Genomic DNA, 22,179 nt, shown 5'->3' on the forward strand with positions numbered 1-22,179 from the left:
TGGCCACCCTGGGCAACGTAGTGAGACCCCGTCCCTTAAAAAATAAACAAGCATGTGATAGAGACTTTTACTTTGGTTAAGCATAATATACTTCGCATCATTTGTCTTTTTAGATAATTGCATATGCCCACATACACACACACACACACACACACAGACACACACACACACACACACACACACACACACAATTTAATCAATAGATTTATGAACTATAAATACAAGTAAATTTGTAAATAATAAAGCTAACTAAAAAATAAAAGCTGAATAATTTCCTAAGATAAATAAGAGTGGAAGAAATGATGAATTTACTTGAATATATTTTAGAAAAAACAGGCACCATAAAATATTCCATAATATGAATTTAAATGTGATAAGATTTAACAGACACTTTAGACTTGTATGAAAACTAACCTACACTCCTAAATTACAATTAAAATGGAAAATGAGACACATATAAGATTTATTTTCATGTAGTATCCCTTCCAACTAACAATACTATTTTGTTACTAATTTTCATTTGCACAAATTAAGGACTTTAAAAAATCATAGTCATAGATTTCCAACATATAAACTAGAGTTTTCAGTTCACTTTCACATCTCACATGCTATACCTATAGTGCATTCAAAATATTTTTACTTGATTTATTTTGCATATGCTTGATGTGTTTTACAAAATATATCTACTATGTATAAGATATTTAATTAAGTTGAACTGCTAGTGTTTATTATTATGTATTTTAGCAGCTAGATTACTTTCAAAATTACTCTGGACTATAGAATGATGGAAAACACAGGAATGACTTCCAATATATGTGCTGTAATCTCATGCTTTAGACTTATCATCCATTAGATCATCCCTGCGCACTAGAATATGCTCAGCTAAAATAAATGAATTGTTTCTGCTTATCTTCAAAATATTATATTGTCATTTTCTTATAGAACTTTTATTTGTGAATAGCCATTAATCTTACTTATTTTTAGGCATACTTACTCCTGTATTTTCTTAATATAAGCAGAAAATATTGTTTCATACAAATTGATTATTGAACACCTTGAGAATAGTAAACTATGTCATACACTTCCTTATAAATATTTTTTTGAAAAAAAAGCATAGAGTGTCTGATGAAAATATGTTCAAAGTGTCTGATTACTGTTGATTGAATGTATATATAAATGAAATTTTCAAATTTAGATGTAGAGAATGTAGGGGAGGGAAACATGAATAGGTGAAGATTGATTTTGGTCTTTAGCACTAAAAATTCTGTTCATTGGAAAGCAATAGCATGAATATCCCAGAGAAAGGAAGAAGCAGATGACAGATCAGGCTACTAATGCTATGTCGTTATCACCATCAAGAATATAAAAGCATCAATTCCATTGGTGTGGGAGCTAATGGAAAGGTAAACAGGATAATGTCTTGAAGGAAAGGTGGGAGGTCACAAAAGGCACCTTCAACTGTTACTCTGCACAATCCGGGATAACCTTTTTGTTCCTGACACTGTACATTGGATGAGAAAATGTGTATGTAACAGAAAGTGCTTTGTAGGGGTGATGTTTCCTTTTCATCACCATAAACATTTTTATACACGGACACATATATATACATAAACAGGATTGTCCTAGGGCAATAGAATGGTGAAGAAATGGAACTATAAGAGGTGAATTGCCCAACGTTTCCAATTAACTACGAAATAGCAATGCCCACCTGTTACTTCTGCTTCATTCATCACTGTGGTGTGTAGGAGTATGTGCGCATGTGCATTTGGGGATTGTCCTAGTGTGCTCCGAAGCACAGCTTCCATGTGCCATTAGTGGCTGACGGTCTATAATCTCTCCTTGGATTCTTGGATAATTGTAATAGTTCAAGAGAGGTACAGTGGTGGGCAGATTATCCTGCATTTTTTTAAAGGACAAATAATTTCTTGGCTTTTTAAATTAATTTGTAAAGATTTCAAACTGCATATTGTTTTTAATAATAAAAAAACAGAATTGTCAAAGAACAGACCCACTATCTCAAGATTTAGTCTGAATTCAGTTGATATTAACAATGCTCCTAGTAATTTTGTTGCAGAACTTATTGCTTAACCTAAATACTGTGAAGCTTTACAGGCATTTTCAAATTTTACTCTAGTACTCATTTTGTAACAATATAGAAGATTAGAGTGTATAAGTAGCTGGACAAATTCACACAGCCCAAGTCTCCTTCACACGAGGACCAGCTCTTAAATTCTAAACTTGAATACTACTTATATATGACTGTATTAACACCATTAGCCATCAAAGATATCTCAGTTCTATATATGCCGGTGTTGAATTTGATCATGTTCTTCCTTATTTAGCCAGCAATTGTGCAAAATTGAAGAAATAAACACATATAATGAAACACAAGGCTTGAAGTTATTAACACTTATTTAACTCTGGCTCTCCGACAAAGTAACAAATCAGTTGGGATTAATTACCGTTATGTCTACCTTGATCTTTTCTGAAGTTCTGCTAACAGAAGAGTGCCCTTAACACTTTCAGTCTTACACTGAGGCATGAAATTGCTATAAATGTGCTTAAAGAGCTGTACTGCTCTCCCCTATCAGTGGGAGCACTTCAGTCATGGAAGAAATAGTTCCAACATTATAAAGCAATTTGCAATCCCTTCAGGTTTGTGTACTACCTAAATGTAAAACAGCACTGCTAGTTATAGCAATGGTCTTTTCACCATTCGTACCGGAAGCAATAGGCATTTCGACAAATCAGGCAATGTGCAAATTCTGTCATAGTAAAACATTTATTTGTTAAAGTGATATAGATTATTCAAGATTCTACAGTCTTTTAAATCATGGATGGCAATGTAAGATGGATTGATACAGAATTTGATGCCAATGTAGGCTTTTTCTTTCTTTCATTAAAAAGAAAAAAAAAAAATACTTGTAGACCAGAAGAAAAAAAAAATTGGTCTTAAAAGGGGATGAACCATGAGTTGATGGAGCCAGTTCCGCCAGCGTCAGAGACTTCCATCTTGGCTCCTCTGGACAGTTTCTTCTAGGACACCAGTTCAACAATAAGCCTTTGTGAATTGAAACGTTTTTTTTAAATTTTATCCAGTAAAAATATCAGTGGCAACTTTTTTCAGGAGAGAGAGAAGTGGTGCTCTTCAGATTAACTCCAGCCTCTGAAATGAAAGAGAAAAAAAAAAAAAGAAAAAAAAAGAAAACACGTAGCTAATAAGATCATTGTGCTATCAATCCACAAATTACTGAACTATAAGTACCCAGACAGGAGTATCTTGCCATAAGATACAAGACACACTCCTGAGAGTATGTAAATATACATGTCAATATTTAAAATTTTGTTTGGTAATTTCAAATAAGTAAACGGATACAAGGCTATAACTCAAAACCAAGTTGTGAAATAGCATTTTCCCCTACTTTAGTTTTCAATTTACACTCTCAAAGTTTAAACAAATAATAACTATTTTTATTAATGGATGCCACTTAAGTGTTAACAAATTTTCATACTTTTTAAAAAAAATAAACACATCTTAGATCAAATTCGTTTGCCACTTCTAAAACCTAAGTGGTCCATATCTATTTCTTATACATATTCTACTAGGAATTTTGTAGAATAATGTAATTTTATGAAGTGCAATTATGTATTAATGATAGAGAAGAATATTATTCTTCTTTACTACTTAGTTCTTTATCCATGGAATGAATAACGTAAGTATGTTTTTGAAAGAAAATGATAAAAAACAATTCATGAAACTATTTAAATATTGGGACCAGCAGTTGGCGTAATGGCTGTGTTGCTGAACTCCCATCTAGTCGACCATGGTTCGAGTCCTGGACCTGTGTGTCTTAAAATCACGCTGGGCGCGTGTGCATGCATGGCGAAGATCCCAAGAGGAGAATGGAAGAGAATGGAAGAGAAGGGATTGTGGCATGATCATCCCCCCAGGGGGGTGACTTCTCACTTGCTGACTCTCTCTGTCTTTCCTGTGGGCACCATATGGGAAAAACTTCTCCAAAAAAATAAAATTCAAAAAAAAAAAAAAACTAATTAAATATGAAAGTGTGGGGGGCCAGCAGATGGCATAGCAGTTACATCACTCACTCCCACATTGCTGACCTCAATTCAAGTCCCGAATCTGGTTACTTGAAACTCACGCTGAGTGTGTGTGCATGCATGCCCAAGATCCCAGGAGGAGAATGGGGGAGAAGGGATTGCTGCACGGCCATTTCCCCAGGGGGTGATTTTTCACTTTCCTTCTCACTATCTCTTTTTCTCTACAGTGAACACACACGTTCCTAAGGCAAAAATGCTTCCCCCCAAAAAAGGTAAAATATGAAACAGTGAAAATATTTTCCTCTGATATAAGTTCTCAGTCTTTATAGATTTAAAATATATCTATAAATTCTATCCTCAACAAACATGAACAAGAATTTTTGAAATATATGTGCTAAGACATAATTTAAATAAAAGTAATTTTTACTTCCAACTTAAAAACAACTACACTTGAAATTTCTACTTGAAATTTATAAAAAAAAATACGTTCACAAGTGAGCCATAAAATACAGACTTTAATTTAGTGAATATTTTAGATCAAAACGCTAATGTCAAATACATTGTGTTGTCAGAAAAGTCACGACATACTTTTTCTAAACGAAAATGCATCATGACTTTTCTGACAGCCCAGTACTTGGATAACTATATGTGCTAAGATTATTAAAGTATATTAAATTTATTCTGGTAACTTAATGAAATAAAGGTATGTAAAATGCTATAGTGATATTTTATTTCTAAAAATATTTCAAAATACCAGATGATCTGATTAAATGAAGTTATTTTTGGCACAAATAATAATTTTAGAGGACTAACAAGGGATGCACCCAATGTTTGAAAAATGTTGAAGGACCAATGTACATTCCATTTAGCAAATCAAATTACTGGGCAAACTACTTCTATGACTATCATGCTTTACCTCAAATATACTTAGAAAAACCATTCAAAATCACTTTAAATTACAGTGGTATGTGCCTCTAAATTCTTTTTATTGGGTTTATAGTATAGCTTATTTTAGTTCATTGAATATAGGCAATATTTTACTTTTTAGATTTCCAATATAGAGTCTCTTTGATAGAAAAATTTGTATTATACCTAATTTCAAGTTATAGGAAGTAATCACATAGTAAATGACTCAACATACTAGAAAATAAAAACAGTAAGTGATACAATTAGTTTGACTGTAAGTAGTAACTTGGGGATAACAAACTTGAGTCAAATACCAAGTTTATGATTTTATAAGCTGACATATCTTAGGGTTTTTGATTCAGTCCCACATTACACAACAATAGTATTAACAAACTATGAAATTATGGTATATGTAAATGTTAATTTTCTTAAGATTCAGAAATAGCAACAATTTGGGAAACTATGATGGCGGTGTTTCTGCCCCAAAGATACAACCATTATTCAAATAATGGCACAATGTGGAGTCAAATAAAAACTGGAATTAGGTAGACCCAAAATAATTTTAAAATATTTTCTTAGTAATTGGCAAACTGACAATAATTTCATGAAGATCTAAACAAGGAACCTAAACTTCAGGCGTATTACAAAGATAAACATGAAAGATGATATTTATTTTGATAAAGTATTACAAGAACTAAAATTCATTAACTTATGGCAAATTCAGCGTAATTTGATAATGGTCCTCATCTCACAGTGGAAAGCTGTCATGTAGACAGTCTAAATACTGAAAAGGAAAAAGGAAGTGCTTGCCACCTCAATGTTAAGGGAAGGAAAACATGTCATCACATTAAATGGATCATAAGAAAATGCGTATTACTCTTCTTATTCTGAAAGTAATTAAGAACAATGTACAGCTGAGATGTCTAAATGAGAAAAAAAATGATTTCTAAAGGGCATTGTCGACATTAGGCTTCTATTTATTTTCCTGATGTGGTGTAATGTTCAGATAAATTTGTCAAAACTGTACTTGAATTATTAGAAAAATATCTAAATGTTTTCTGTAAGTGTTTATTCCAATACTCTTCTTTTTAACAAAATTACTTCATGGACATTTTCCATGAAAAAAAGGCCTGCAGAACCAAATATTTTATATTGACCATTGGCACTTGGAAAAATATTGAAACTATATTCATGTCATATATAAAGATTAGCTTCGATCTTTGAATCTTATTTTATGTATTTTCCTAACCTTATATCTTCCCATAGTTTTAAAAAATGTTGCTATTTATTTTCAATTAACATTATTGACTTTTTACTTATTCACATATCAGTAGTTTCCCTAAAATTACTGTACTCTTTTGGTTAGTGTATTTGTGGCAGAGATTTTTGTAATGATGATTAAATTTTTAAAATAAATTAATATTAAAAATATCATAATCACAATTATAGATGATTAAAATCATGAGGTATTTGTCTTCAAAGCTGACATAAGCAAATACAGAATAGGTCAGAGCTTTGGTCTTATACACCCGCCCCCCCAGCCCTCCCCCACACACAGATTCATACACACAGTTAATGCATCCATATGTTGTTGATTTGAACAAAGAAAATATTTCTTAAACAATTTTACTTCAGACATTTTCAGTGTAAATGCAAACTAGTCAACTGTTCCTACCTCAACCACCAAGCATGGCATATTGTTTATTTTTTAGGAGATATTTTTGCTATAAGGAGCAGGGGCTTGTTGTAGAGATAGAGAGAGAGACAGAGAAGCAGAAAGAAATCACCCCCCAGGGTTAGTGGCCATGCTGTAAACCCTTATTCTCTGTTCTCTCAGGATTTTGGGAGTGCATGCACATGCCCCTGATGTGAGTTTTGAGCCACGGCACTTGAACTGTGATCTACTACATGGGAGTTCACAATGTAACCACTACCCCATCTGCTGGTCCCGCTATTGTTTTGCCAGGATTATTTTAAGGATAAAACTCTTTGTCAAACAGAAGGCTAATTTAGGTGCAAGTGTCAATTTACATGTAAATATCAATTAATTTTATAAATGATTACTCTCCCTTTTGCTCTCCACTCACTTTACGTTGATTAGGGAATGGTATGGATACGTTGAAATATTTTAAACTTATTCTAGTTCTATACCTATTCAGGAAAGCTACCAAAGAAGAAAATTGGCATTGTGTATATTCTGACTAATGGAAATTAAATAAATATTTTAACTCTCTAGGCTTGGAAAAAAAAATGATCTTAGCAGGCACCTCAGTAGGATTAGCTACATATAAGAGGGCGGGGAAGCTGTGATCAGGGCAGTCCCTGCCAACTGCACCTCACTTCACTCACACACATTAAGTGCTACTGACAGTGTGAAAGGCTATGAGAAAACTGAGAGCACACAGGTCACAGACTCTTCAGAAAGGGCATCGCTTCTTGGTCCTGCTGACAGCTTTCGAAATGATAGGCCTGCTATAGCAGAAATCATTTACTAAGTACCAAGAAATAGTTACACTGAGGTTTATATACTGGCTTAAATATGATCATAGAAAGGCATCAAGAGCTGCCTGATGAATGAATTATATGCTACCACTATGTTCGTTAAAATCATTCTTCCTGGATTTGTTTTCATTCTTTCTAATGCTTATAGAAAGAAGAGAAAACTATCCAAAGTATGGAAGGGTTTCTACAACAGTGTGGTATAGTCATTTATTTTATAAAGGGGACCAAAGATACAACAGAAACTTTTTGTAAAGATGACATATCCCGTATCTATGGATTCACTAAGTAAACCTAATGCTGAGGACATACATACATACATGGATTTACTACACATCCAAAGTTAATCATGGAAGGTTACATACAAGCTATCAGTATTTGTGTAGTATCTAGGTGGTAGATTAAATTTTATTTATATTTAATTTTTGACTTTTTACCTGTTTTCTCAATTTCCTATAATTAATATTAATTAATTAGGATTAAAATGTCATTTTTAAAGATTGTAAGCATGAGGCCAGAGGTAGTGTAGTAAATGTCCTGGATTCTACCTGCTTGACTCTGCAGTTGGTATCCTGGACCCTGCAGCCTGGAACATACATTAGGTATATGTGCAAATGGGCCCCAAATCCTGAGAGAAGGGAAAAGGGATTGAGCAGTGGCCATCCCAAGGTGGGGTAATTTCTCACTTTCCCTCTTTTTTGTCTCTCAGGTGAGCAGATGTAACCTTATGGCATTAAAAAAAAAAAGTATGTATTTATCACATTGCCAAATTCAATGCTACCCTCTATAATACTAAGACTCCCAAAGAAATTAGTTTCTTCTAAATTCTACTTCTAATAATGTGGTAAAAGATATAAGCACAATAATATATAACATGTCCCATGAAATGTGAATATTTGGTTTCTTGTTTGTTCATTTATTGTAATTGGTAACTGAATAATGACTCATTGTTTTTCTGCTCCCAAATCTTCTTTTAACATATAGCACCATTCTGGTTTGTTCTTTTTAAAGATTAATCATCTATTTCCTAATCTTTTTCTAAATGTATCCTAACTTTGAGCTTGACTAGAAGTTAAAAATCACATGATAAATAGACTTTCAAGAAGGAAGGAGAGGGACCAGTATATGATGTAGTGGCTACGTCGCTGGACTCCCATGTAGTCAACTGTGGCTTGAATCCCAGACCCGGAGGCTTAAACTCACACCGGGTGCATTTGCGTGTGTGTCCAAGATCCAGAGAGCAGAATGGAGGAGAAGGGATTGAAGCATGGCCATACCCCCGGGTGGTGATTTCTCGCTTTCTGTCTCTCTCTTTCTTTCTGGCAATCGCACATGCCCTATAGAAAAAAACTGTCAAAAAAAAAAAAGGGACGATATGAAGGGGAATGAAGGGGAGAGAGAGAGAGAGAGAGAAAGAGAGGGATGGGTAAGAGACAAAGAGACAGAGAGAAATACAAATGAGTAATGAGGAGAGAGAGACTGAGATTGAGAGAGGAGTGGCCAGGAGAAGGCATAGTGGTTAGGTCGCGGGACTCTCACATGGCCAGTGGTGGTTACAGTTCCTCACGAAGTGGCTTGAAAATTATGCCAGGCACGTGTGTACAACATCCAAGATCCCAGGAGGAGAATGGAGAAGGGATTGTGGTGTGGCCATTCATCCCGGGGGGTGATTTCTCACTTTCCTTCTCATTCTCTCTCTCTTTGTCTCTTTCTCTCTCTAAGAGTCCACACGTGCCGTATGGCCAAAACCTCTTAAAAAAAAAAAAAGTTAAGAGAGGATAAAGGGAGTGGTGCTGAAGCAAAGTTCCTTCACTCAGGTCACTTCAGTCCACCCAGTGGAACACAGAACATGTGCCAGACATCGTGCTATCGATGACTTCCAGGGACCCAGCTGTTCCTTTTCTTTTCTCCCAACATAAGAATGGGATCTTATATTCTGTACAGCAATGATGCATGAAAACACTTTGTTTGATATGAGAATGGAATTCACTGGGAAAAATAAAAATCCCTGGAAGATTGATCAAGTTAAGATTTTTTTAAATATGAAATGTTTAAAAACAAAACCCTATTTGTACTACCAACAAATAAATCAATAGCCTGTTTTAGAACTTTTAAAAGCAGAATATTTTTTCTGAGCCAAACCTCAAGCAAATGGCTGCTGCTTCCAGCTGTTTGAACAGATTGCTAAAGTACTGTTCTGCTCTGGAAACACACTTTCTGATCCAATTAAAATGCAGGAATCAAATACTCATTTGAAACTTCAAAAAAAAAATGCTCAAGAAGAGTAATTGGTTGCTGACAAAAGCAATTCCATGAATATTTCATATGTAGTCTTTTGTTCCATTTTAAAGTGGCTTCATTCAGTTTAGATAACAGTGAAACACTTCTGTCCATCCGTTTTCAATGAGGTGTAATGTATCATCTCAGAGCCTATTAAGATGTGGGTGTCAAGGGCAGGAAAGAATACATTCTCATCAAGCTACTGTCTTCACTTTGGAAATATTTGTTTAAAAAATGCACACTATATCACACGAGGCTACAACAGTCACCCCAAAGTTGCACACAGCATTATTAGTAGTACCTTCATTTTTAATATAAACTAGAAATGTTCAGTTTATGAAAAATATGTCAAAATGTAGGACTTGGAAATTCATTGAACTAAAATGAACTTCAGCCTGCACTATGCAGCATTCTTTATAAGTTGTAATGATAATTTTGAACAAATTACACAAACTAGCAAATTAAAAATTCATTTATAAAAAGAATGTACCCATTTAAGTGTTGAAGTATGTGGATAATAAGGATCTCACCTGTGCTTCCTGGACAATCTGGTCAACATTAGTCATCAAAGCATCTGAGGATAAAATTTTCAGTGTCATAAACAGTTCATTTTTTATAAGAAACAGACCCTAAAATATTTGGTAGGATTCCTTTTACTAAAATTACTTCTAAGCATTTTTATGATTATATATATTGTATGTATGTTATATATACTTATTATATATTATTATATATTATTATATATAATATACTTATTATATACTTTATTTTATATATAATATACTTATTATATATATATTTATTTGTTCTTGAGTTATTTGAATTTGACTTTTATAACATTTCATAGTTCTTTATAGCTATCTCCTAATGCCTAATAAAATAAAAGTAGAATTTTTTTAAGCTTCTGCCATAGGGCTTGTGTGCTCACCAGAGAGAGACAATGAGGAAGTGAGAAATCATCCCCCGGGGGGATGGCTACACTACAATCTATTCTCCTCCTGGGATTTTATGCATACACATGTACCCAGCATGATTTTTAAGCCATGGGTCTGAGACTCAAACTCTGGTGAGCCATGCAGGAGTTGAGCACCTTAACCACTATCATCTACTGGACCAATATAATATTATTTTAGAAATGAAAGTGAGTGTTTTTCAATATGGAATGTGCTTTACCTGCCAGAGTTCTATAAGAAAATCAAGATTGTATTCATTTTCTTCATAGTTCACATTTCACCTATAGAGTTTTATATAATTAATATGAAAAACTAGAACTTAGGGGAAAAAAGCCAAAGCAGAAAATATAGATTAACCATATTGACCACACAGAGTGTAAAATAATCATTTACAATATGAATCATTTTCAATATCCACTCTTCAAATACTATTACATCTTACCAAGTATGCCTATCTCCTTAGGTCTAACAGTAATATTCCAAATGCATTCTGCTTTTAAACATTCATACATATATTCCCATTGCTTATAAGTATTTAATACTGTTACATAACCCTGCACAGAACTCATTTTTCCCCCAAAATGTCTTCTGAAACAAATAATCATTTGGAAGTGACACAACTATTTATAAGAAAAAAGTAGATATCTAAAGGAAAAATCATTCTCAGAATTCACAAGAGAGTATAATGAATTTAGGGTAATTTTTTAAAAATAAATCCTCCAGCACATATACACATGTAAATGTACAATATTCTCTTAAGATTAGGTTTTACATGAAAACAATAATAAACATGTCCACATTATAAGGAAAAAAAAAGGATTAGAAAACTGTATTTGGTAAAGCTAACATAGTGTATAGTGTATTCCATAAGTTCATTCACTTCACACAAATAATTATTCACTGGTCATATTCTGAAACAGAATCAAGATATCTCCAGAGCCCATGTACCAGGTGAGATTAAATGTACAACTATTTCCCAATGCAACAATTTTAAATTAAAGGGCCTTCATGGCTTTCTCTTGAATGCATTCAGAAATATTTTTTGCTTTTGTTTTTAAATTCATATATATCATTGTAACTAATTTGTAAAGAAAGGATGAAATTAGTAAAATTATAGAGAACATTACCGTTAGAAAATTCAAACCAATAAATTTGTATTAAAGAGTTTATATTCTGCTGTTATGGAAACACAATGTACAGTATATACAGTTTTTCTGTAGAAATTTCCTGAAAGCCATTTCATTTAAATCTAATATTTTACATTAAGTACAGTTAGTGTTTCAGGACACAGAATCATAATTATAACTGATTGACTCTATAATTATAAATATTTATATATCTACATAGAACCATATAGATATTTATTTAGTAGACATATGTAAATATATATATGGTAGATACAGTTATTTAATGTTGAATTTAGAACTTAAATTTTGACTTTGAAGAAGCTGAACATGCTCTGAAGACTCTGGGACCCTGATTAGTTATACTTCCCCTTTGCAAAATTTCATAAAATTGCAAATACACTATTGGAATAATTTAATATTTAGATATAATTGCAGTTACGAACTATTACATTTTATTGAGACAGAGAGATATAGAGACACAGAAAGCAAGAAATCACACCCCAGAGGGGGATGGCGATACCGTAGTCCCTTCTCCAGTCTCCTCTCAGGATTTTGGGCATGCATGCACATGTACCCAGCATGATTTTTAAGCCGCCAGGTCCAGGCCTTGAACTATAGTCCACTACATGAGAGTCCAATAATGTAACCATTTTGCCATCTGCTGGTGTCTAAACTATTACTTTCTATCCTATTTCATATAACATGAAATTTTTATGGCTCAATTACAATGATGTATTTGCCCTTCTTTTTATTTTAAGTGCTCTTTTACACTGTACAAAGAATTCGTTGTTTCTGTTACAAATAAAATAATACTAAATTAAAATAAATAAACACATAGAAAATGTAAAAAAAAAAAAAAAAAAAACACAAAAAAAATGAAAAAAAAAAAAAAAAAAAAACAGCTGACAAAACTCCTGATTTATCATCCCAACATATGTGCTGTGGCGGGTGTCTGTCTCTTTATCCTTCTCACTCTCTCTGTCTCTCTTTCTCATGAGATAAATAAAATAGATGTAAACAAATTACACGACCAGCCCTGTAGCACAGCAGTTAAGCCTTGTGCCTAAGGAGTCTGTCCTAGATACACAGAGCTGCTAAAGACAGGGAGAGAAGTGAAAGATACAGAGACAGAGGGAATATGCCATGAAAAGATCTGAGTAATCTGAAAGAGTGAGTTTTAAAGCTATTATAAAAATCCAGTTACAGGGTCTGCCTACAGCCTAGTGGTTCAATTGCCCTGGTGGCTTTTATTTAAAAGAATTGTTTATTTTATTTTATTTATTCATTTATTTTAAGTTGATGGGGGAGAGAGAGAGAGAGAGAGAGAGAGAGAGAGAGAAACATGACTAGTGTGTGCATGCCCCAAATCCTGACAAGAAGGAGAAACAAAGAAGAGACTGGCATGATCACTCCATTCTCTCCTTCTCTGTTTCTCTGTGAGTGCACATAACCTTTTGCAAAAGAAAAAAGAAAAAAAAAAAAAAGGAGAAATCATCATCAGCAGCAGCAACCTAGTTTGTTAAGAGAAACAACCTTTTTCCATCTAACCCACCTCTATACTGATTTTTTTTTTCCCCAAATTTGTACACACTCAGACAGAAGTACATGGTTAAGGTTGGAACTCTGGATGGCTCTTTAAACTCAAGGGAAGGCTGAGCAAGGACAAGATAGTAGATGGTCTTCATTCTGTCAAATATGAATGAAAACTTTTTTCTTAGTATATCAGATGCAATTGGAAATTAGCCACATGGGGACAAAAACAAGCTATCTGCTGTCTTCTTTAAGCAAATCTTTTATTTACCTTCACAATTCTACCTACAGGAAATTTTTTTTCTGGTTTTTTTTTTTTTTTTTTTTTTTTTTTACTTAATTTTATTATTATTCTTTTTAATTTGCTATAGTGCACATGTGCTAACCAAAGAGAGACAAAGAGAGGAAAAGCAAGAAAGCAAGCCACCAGGTCTGGGACTCAAACCATGGTCATCCATGTGGAAGTCCGCCAGCACCTTAAGTAAGATGCCATCTGCTGGGCCCAGAAAGATATTTTAAGTTTACAATTTTTTTTTTTTAACTATTGGTATCTTAAAGTTATTTTTTAAGTTTATTTTGTGAATAAACAGAAGAAACAGTCTAAACTTTAGTAACTAAAATGTAATTGAAGTGAACTTTATGGTACTCTTAAATGATTTAGTCTTATAAATGAAAAGCTCAGGTTTTCTTTTGCAAAAATGCAAGTGTAGCTAAAAGTTTTATTAGAAGCAAACATTTATGAATGCTTTAAGAGAAAATAACCAGAAAATTAAAGAGATTCCTGTAGACAAATGGAATACTTAACAATTTTTAAATTTCTTTAAAAATCTATGGGGAAAGAGGCCAGTAGATGGCCTGGTAGTTAAAGGTGCTGGACTCCCACACATACGATGACGGTTCAAGTCCCAGTCCTGGTGGCTTGGTTTCTCACTTTCCCTCTCTCTCTCTCATTCTCTTTGTCCTTCTCTGGTAAAAATAAAAGAAAAAACAAAGAAATAAAAAGAAGAAAGAAAGAAAGAAGGAAAAGAAAGAAAGAAAGAAAAAGTAATTCTTTAAAAAAAATCTATGGGGAAAGTATGTATCTTTCAAGGAATAGACTTGTTATTTTTATATCTTGCTTAGAATGGCTCAAAAACGTATATTCTAAAACTTCTCCTAGTTATATATATCTGCAAAGTAGGTGAAATCAATTGTTTTAAAGCACAAAATAGCTTACTCAAACCTCAACTAACTCAGTTAATGGCTGGAAGACCATATAGGACATAGATTGGACATAGCACATGTGCTAACTATATCTAATTTAAATTATTGTATTTAATTCACTTACACATTCATCTGTCTCTAGATGATATATACAAATAAATCAGTAAATAATATCTATCAAAAAAAACTTTGAAGCTTCTTGGAATTTTGAGGCAGCAATGCATGTTTCATTATATCTTTTGGCATTATTGTATTAGTATTTTGCTCTTTTCTAATTTGGAGACAATTATCCAAAAAAAAAATATATGAACATTCATTTAAAAAAAAAATTTGCTATAAATACCTGTTAAAATATGCTCAATGGCAAATAGGTTATTTGTTTGGCTTAACAAGGTAAAAGCATAAGGTGAAATGGCTAAAAATGAAAGAAAAATATTTAAGAACAAGCAAGTAAAAATGCTATATATATAACGTAATGGCTATGTCTCTGGACTCCCATGTAGTCAACCGCAGTTTGCGTCCCGGACCCGGTGGTTTGAGACGCTGGGCGCGTGTGCGTGCGTGCCCAAGATCCCGAGAGGAGAATGGAGAAGGAATTGCAGCGTGGCCATTCCCCCTGGGGGGTGATTTCTCGCTTTCTATCTCTCTGTCTCTCTCTGTCTGTCTGGTGAGCGCACATGCCCTATAGCAAAAAAATAAAAAAGAAAACTCTCCAAAAAAAAAAAAAATGCTATAAATAATTTCCATTAAGTCAGCAATAACGAACAATAAGTCAAATGATTTAGACCACATATATGGCTAGCTAAATGAGGAATACAGTAAATGACTGAAAGAAAAACAAAACAAAATACAAAGTTTCTTGGTTGTGGTAATATAATTTTTTTTTCTTAAAAATAATTATTTTATTTTAACTTTATTTATTATTATTTTCCAATTTGACCAGAGAGAGACAGGGGTGGCGGGGGGAGTGAGAAAGGAAGCCACCGGGTCCAGGACTTGAACCATGGCTGGCCGTGTGGGAGTTCAGTACCTTTAATGACTGCATCACCTGCCAGTCCTGGTAATATTTCAATCACAAATCTACTTGATGCTGATTAATCAGATTTCTTATTACCATACCTTTCTCTCTGACCCATCTACCAATTTATCTGTCCACTCACTTATTCATTCATGTAAGCACCTATTGCGTTTCAGACATAAAATATCCCTAATCTTTTCATAGATTTCTTTTTCAGTCATTTGACACTGACACTGCCCTAAGCACATTTTTTTTTTTTATACTCTAAAGAAATACACAAATAATTTGACCTTATAGATAGGCTAATCTTTTGCTGATTTCTCAAAACAAACTTTTTGAAAGATGAGAAAAAAGACCAGAAATTCACCTTTCTATTGATTTTAAGGACAATTGTTTCCACATTTGGTTAATATACCCTGAAAATGGTTCTGTAAAAATAATCAAAATGGATTTTTTGGGAACCAGCAGTTAGCGTAATGGCTATGTCGCTGGAATCCCACGTAGTTGACCGCGGTTCGTGTCCCGGACCCGGTGGCTTAAAACTCACGCCGGGCGCGTGTGCGTGCGTGCCCAAGATCCCGAGAGGAGAATGGAGGAGAAGGGATTGCGGCGTGACCATCCCCCCGGGGGGTGATTTCTCGCTTTCTGTCTCTATGTACGCACGCACACGCGCCCGGTGTGACTTTTAAGCCACCAGGTCCGGGACACAAACCGCGGTCGACTACGTGGGAGTCCAGCAACATAGCCATTACGCGAACTGCTGGTTCCCAAAATGGATTTTTTAATGGCTTTAGTCAAACAAAATTAATCTCACATGAAAAGAAATCATAGAGTTTTAAATGTCTATGACAACTAAAAGATATTTAATCCAAGTTTCATCAGAATCAGAGGCAGGAAATTGATTTTTAAAAATACAGGCACCTGAAAAGTACAAAATAAGGTGATTTGTAGCTTGATATAGATATGCTCTACTCCTGTTGCATGATTTCAGGGCCTCCCCAGCCTTGATCACAATTTTTTGATTACAGAAATTCTTTCTCTAGAGATTTATTTCCTTAAATCTCAAAAGCTTTTGTGTAGTCAAGAATTTTTAATATTATGCTGATAAATCTAGGAAGGGAAAAAGTAATATGCTTTTGTCAATCAGTACCTACTGAGAAAATATATAATTGATGTTAATTAAAATATTTAGTTGGGATTAGAGCATTATTATTAGGATTAGAGGAATAGTGTTGAAAATACACCTGATTGGGACCAGCAGGTGGCACAGTGGACACTCCCACATGGCCTACCACGGTTTGAGTCCCGGACCTGGTGGCTTGCTTTCTCACTTTCTCTCTCTCTTTCTCTCCGTTTCTCTCTGGTCAAATTACAATAAATGAATGAATAAATAAAATAAAATAAATAATTATTAAAAAAAAAAGAAAATACACCTGACTTTGAGTAGTGCTTTTGATTTCACAAACTACTTATCATGCATGTGATCTAATTTATTCCTCACAAGAATTACATATAATACCTGAACAATGAAGAGTGACTAGACTTTGCAAATGTCCAAGGCACACTTCTCAGAAAGGAAAGGAGGGAAGAGAAGAAATTTAGAAAATGTCTAAAATAATGAATGCACATTGGATGATTTTTTTCAAGACTGGCACTGTGAGTAATTTTGAACTGCTTTCTTCTTACCTGCTACTGAATGACATCACGATAAATCGTGTATAAGATGTGCCACTGACAAGTTAAAATTAACTGAAGTTTTTGTATATGCTTCTAGCGAAAGAAAATGGTTTGTCACTCATCACCTGTGTTTAAGTGGTTTTCATGAGATCTGAAATAATGAATACAATTTTGTGTGTGTGTTTAACTTACTCCCAAGGAGCACTTTACACACAAAGTTTATACTTTATTATATTATGCTAAACTTCATGCTTTTCTTGAGCAAGATAATGGGTCTTACTTTTCACTTAGGTCCTTATTCTCAAAATGAAACAAAACCTTCATGCTAACCCTACTTACAAGTCATTAATAAAGTACCATTATGTTAGCATATGATTTTATCAACCTTATCTCTATACCTTACTTTCAGTGAATTTCCAAAAATGCCATGTTTTCAAGGAACAATATTAATTTCTGAATAACTTTAAAATTCATTTGTAAAATAGTGTAGTTCCAAAAGCTGCATGGTTTCTAATTAAATTTATCACAGGTTTTGGTTAAAATTATAATGCATTTACTTGAAGAGAAAGACATTCAAATGCAGAATTATAGTGCAGAAGGGAAAAAAGCCACTATCTGGTTAATGAGCAATGACTTTATATCACTTATAAATGTAATGAGAACTCCATTAGAAGTTTGTTATGTTACTTGATGATAGAAATAAACATCCTTTTGATAAAGGCAGTCTCCCTCCTTAACTCACACTTAGAGCAATATAAAATTCATTCATGCAGCAAATGAGTGCTGAATGAATGAAAACACCGTCATATGTCCATACAGGTGTCTATTGAGTTGTAGCTCATGAATTACAATTGATTGGATGTTTCGATAAATACAAAATGGATTTATTTTTTTTCCTCCTTTCCATGAAAAAGAGAAATTTCTCTTGGAAGAAATATCTCATGAAAGAGAAATATCTTAGAACCATTAAGTCACCTGGATCAGGGATATTTAGAGGGGTACTTGTTTTAACACCAGGTACACCAACTGAGTATTTCATTTTCAATAACATAACACTGAATCGTTCTCTACAATATTTTCCTAAAAACAAAGACACAATTATTGTCATTGAAAGAAAATGCAGTCTTTTCATTGGAAAATACCAGGTACCCACAAGTGATCTTTTGTAAAATTGGAGGAAATCATATAGTTTTGGAACGTGAGACCCTTTCTTTCCTATGGCTATCTTTATTTTGTGCTCTGCTGTTACACAACCTGGAAGCCAGTCCTTGAATAGCTTAGAGGAAGGCACTGCTGCTGCTGTGTCATTGTTTCTTTAACCATTTTATCTGTTACCTGTTGTATCTATAGATCTATGTTTGTGCCTTAGAAGATTTATACACAACTTGGGCTCTATTAGCCATGTATAAGGGAGATGAGACTGGAATGCCACATGCCAAATCCCTATGTGAGATCTCAAAATCAATTTTCATAGAAAAGAAATAAGAGATTACAGAGCGCTCTCCAATATCCACTCAGAATTCGATAGAGTGGCTTTTCCACTGTGACCATCAGAAATGTTGGCCTGAATGAACATTCCACTCATAGACACGCTTCTTTTAGAAAACAGTCCACGTGTGTGCGGTGAGTGAAAATAACCATGATATTCCTTTAATTCTCCACTCAGGGAGTACCTGTGCCTTGCTCTGGATCTCTCAGCAGGCAAAGTGGGAAACTTACTTGGCTTTGTGTGTGCTCTTTTAGATGTGGGTCCCTCTGTGACAGAATCAGGCGGTCGGCTAGCTAACTGCAATGCAGTTGAGTTGTTCCTGTTAGTGTTTTGCGATTCGACATTTGTAACAGCTTCACTCTGTGGTTCGGTACTTGGCTTTGTGCCAGTCTTTCTTTTCTGCTTTTGGGACATAGAAGTGCTTGAAGTCCAGGTAGGAGGCAAAGCAGAGGTAGTGGTAGAGGAGTCCTGACTCGAACAAGTTTCAGAAGATTGAATCACATTGTCATTGGCCACTTTACAACACTGGGTGTTCTCTTCAGGCCCCACAGCCTGTTTGGACACGGACTGGGGCAGTGTTACACTGCAGCCTTGGATTTGAGCCCCGTTAGTTTGAGAATAAACATTGCTAACCTTGGTGACCTTGTGTTGCCCGTTATTGTTACAAACCTTATACCGGATCATGAGAATAATGATGAAAACCAACACAGATGCTACAATTATTCCACCAATAATAATAATCATGGTGCCTCCCAAAAACTGGGACTGCATGAAATGGCAACGCACATAATCCTGTTCCGTAGTAAACTGGATGCAACCCACGACTCTTGTGGCAGTGAGGGAAGTGATGCCATCGTCATATATTGCCAAGACACACAAGTCATACATAGTTCCAGCAGCCAGATTATTGACCAGAAAAGTTTTGCTCGTGGGAGGTATCATTCTGAGGGACAATGGAATTTGTGTTAATATTACAAACGAAAGAAGGCATGCACACACAAAGTCATTATGACTTCAGTTCTGTCTCATTTCAGTACTCATTAAGATAAGCACTTTTATCACAGATATGAAATATGAGAAAATGATCTAATCTTATAGTTACTCAGTTAAAATGGCTAGAAGTCATTGTCGGACTCTGCATTATATTAATGGTGCTTGCACTGCGCCTTGACAAGCTTACTAATTACATTGCTCGGCAAAGCAGAACTCCTAATAAAAGCCACTGCTACAAAATCATTTATGACAAATTGCTTTTGAAAGGTGTGACTGTGACATTATCTGACTACTAAACAAATCCATTTAGCACTTACAACACCTCTGTGACTAAAAGCCAATTTGAAGGAAGAGAAAACACTGACAATCACATTAGAAACCAGAATGGAAATGCATTTCAGAGCATTTATTTTCTTCGAATCAGTAATAAGCTGCTATGGAATGGTACTAGCTAAATCTATCTTTAATAACTAAGATAATTACTAAGATTAAAGTATTTTGTTTACAGATCTCATCTCTTTCTTATGCCTTCAATACTTGGTCCCCAGTATATTTTTAATCTATAAATAAGAATGATGAACATGTATGGGTAATATTATCCTGGAAATGTAAACAAGGCAAGGCTGTTGGCCAGAGTGTAAATGCCTTTTCCCAAGATGAACTGACAATAATTTCTATGACAGCATAGTTTTGAAAGTTTCAAAAGAATTTATCATCATTTCTGAATCTATTAGATCATACAAATTTTTGTGAATTGCTGTTTTCTAACTCTTTTTCCCTCAGCTGTAACTAAATATGTCTTACACCAAAAATAATGTGGGGGAAAAAAACGACTTGAAACAATATTTTTTCCCTGGAAGTGGGTTTTATGTATTTTAAAACTTGGTGATATGAAATCTTTTACATTTAGCAAGTACATCATAAAAGCCAGGCATGACTAAGCATTTTATGTACATTAAAATTTACCCTTTACAATGACCTTTTGAAATAAGCATCACTATTTTATAGGTAGCAAACATTAGAGTCAAGGATTCCAGCAATTTCCCTGAAGGTCAGATACATTTTACTCATTATAACTGGATTAAAATACTGGAACTTGGAAAATTAAATATGAGCAATTTTACATAGATGTTTATCATGTTAGTTTTACAGGAAGATAAGGGCTAGGGATGGGTGCTTTTCATCCATGACTGAATAATAGGGCACAGGCTAGGTGAAGAGCCTTGTCTAACAAGAGCTAACTACTTTATATTAATAATCATGTAGCATAGTCTATGTCCTTATATATTTAGTTATGAGAGGGACATTAGAATCTATTTAGTTTAATCTTTTTTCTTTATTAAGATGAGGAAATTAAAACTCAGCCAGGTAGAACCTTGCCCAGGATCACTCACATGGCTAGGTCACATAGTTTTATTTTTACATACTAGCACATGGTTATTTTTCAAAAATATTCTCATTTTCATAAGTGAGTAAAAATCAAATTATCTTCAAGAATTCACCTGGGCGTACAAAATCTTAGCTGATCTGATTTCTGAAAAGCTTAAAGATGAAAAATAAATTATTTCACAGCCACAAGTTTTGTATCATTTCCTAAGGGTAATAATTATCTACCACAATTGAAATGATATGAATGGGTAAAAATGTGTACTTCCATCTAAAAATTGGACAAGATGTGACATAAATCAATGAGGCTTAACTTTGGAAAAAACATACCAGAAATTCTTTAGCAGGTGCAAATTCTCCATCATTGTCCTTACCCGGAGATTACATACTTAACCCCAGTGATACTTTCACTGCTCAAATATTTATAAACTCTCTCTTTGGAACTGTCTTAAGAACCCGTGCACATGAGACAACACACACGCGCATAACTCAATCACTCAAAAACTCAGTCTCATTATGTTATAGTTACATCCTATTTGACCAAAAATGGTAACACCCATCTTGATCACCCACCTTATTCATAAGACTTGACTCCAAATGGCTTTTGCTTGTTTCCAAAATTCAAATTCACCCTCAAAAGACGAAGATTTGCCACCACTGAGGATATTCAAAATAGTATGACGAAGGTTCTAAAGATAATTCCAAAAGTGCTTTGAGCAATGGCAGCATCATTGGGATAATGGTATAGCCTCCCAACGTGACTTCCTTGAAGGAAAGAACACTCATGTGGATGTGTAAGTTCTGGTATGTTTTTGAATGTTTTAAATAAATCAGTCTTGTTCTCTGATAGTCACATCTCTTAGATGAGGGGAAAGAAAGTAAGTAAGCATAATATTAAATTTAATTTTGAACTCTCTAAAAATAACACCATTCCAAATATTTCCCCACTTGTATTCACCACCTTTTATAAGCCTTACAGTCTACACTTTAGAAAAGGAACTACTGTAATTACAACACAGAGTAGCACTGCCAATTTAAGAAAAAAAAAAAAAAAAAAAG

At 34.2% G+C, this 22,179-nt stretch overlaps 1 protein-coding gene across 6 annotated transcripts in view; it reads right to left on the reverse strand.

Annotated features, from left to right (window-relative positions):
* Positions 1–2,829: 2,829 nt before the first annotated feature.
* Positions 2,830–22,179, reverse strand: part of LRFN5 (leucine rich repeat and fibronectin type III domain containing 5) — a 291,489-nt gene continuing 272,139 nt past the window's right edge. For 3 of the 6 annotated variants that reach the window (XM_006148484.2, XM_006148482.2, XM_006148485.1), the window contains 3 exons: positions 18,972–19,684; positions 10,275–10,318; positions 2,830–3,166 (listed from right to left, as the gene is read on the reverse strand). In XM_006148484.2, coding sequence (XP_006148546.1) covers positions 3,149–3,166; positions 10,275–10,318; positions 18,972–19,684 — 775 coding nt within the window. In that variant the 3' untranslated portion in view covers positions 2,830–3,148. Of the gene's footprint in view, positions 3,167–10,274; positions 10,319–18,971; positions 19,685–21,693; positions 21,886–22,179 lie in introns of those variants that run through there. The other 3 variants (XM_014587811.2, XM_006148488.3, XR_334564.2) reach the window with 3 other exon arrangements.

This window comes from Tupaia chinensis, unplaced genomic scaffold (genome assembly GCF_000334495.1).
Source record: "Tupaia chinensis unplaced genomic scaffold, TupChi_1.0 Scaffold000236_1, whole genome shotgun sequence".
NCBI lineage: Eukaryota > Metazoa > Chordata > Mammalia > Scandentia > Tupaiidae > Tupaia > Tupaia belangeri.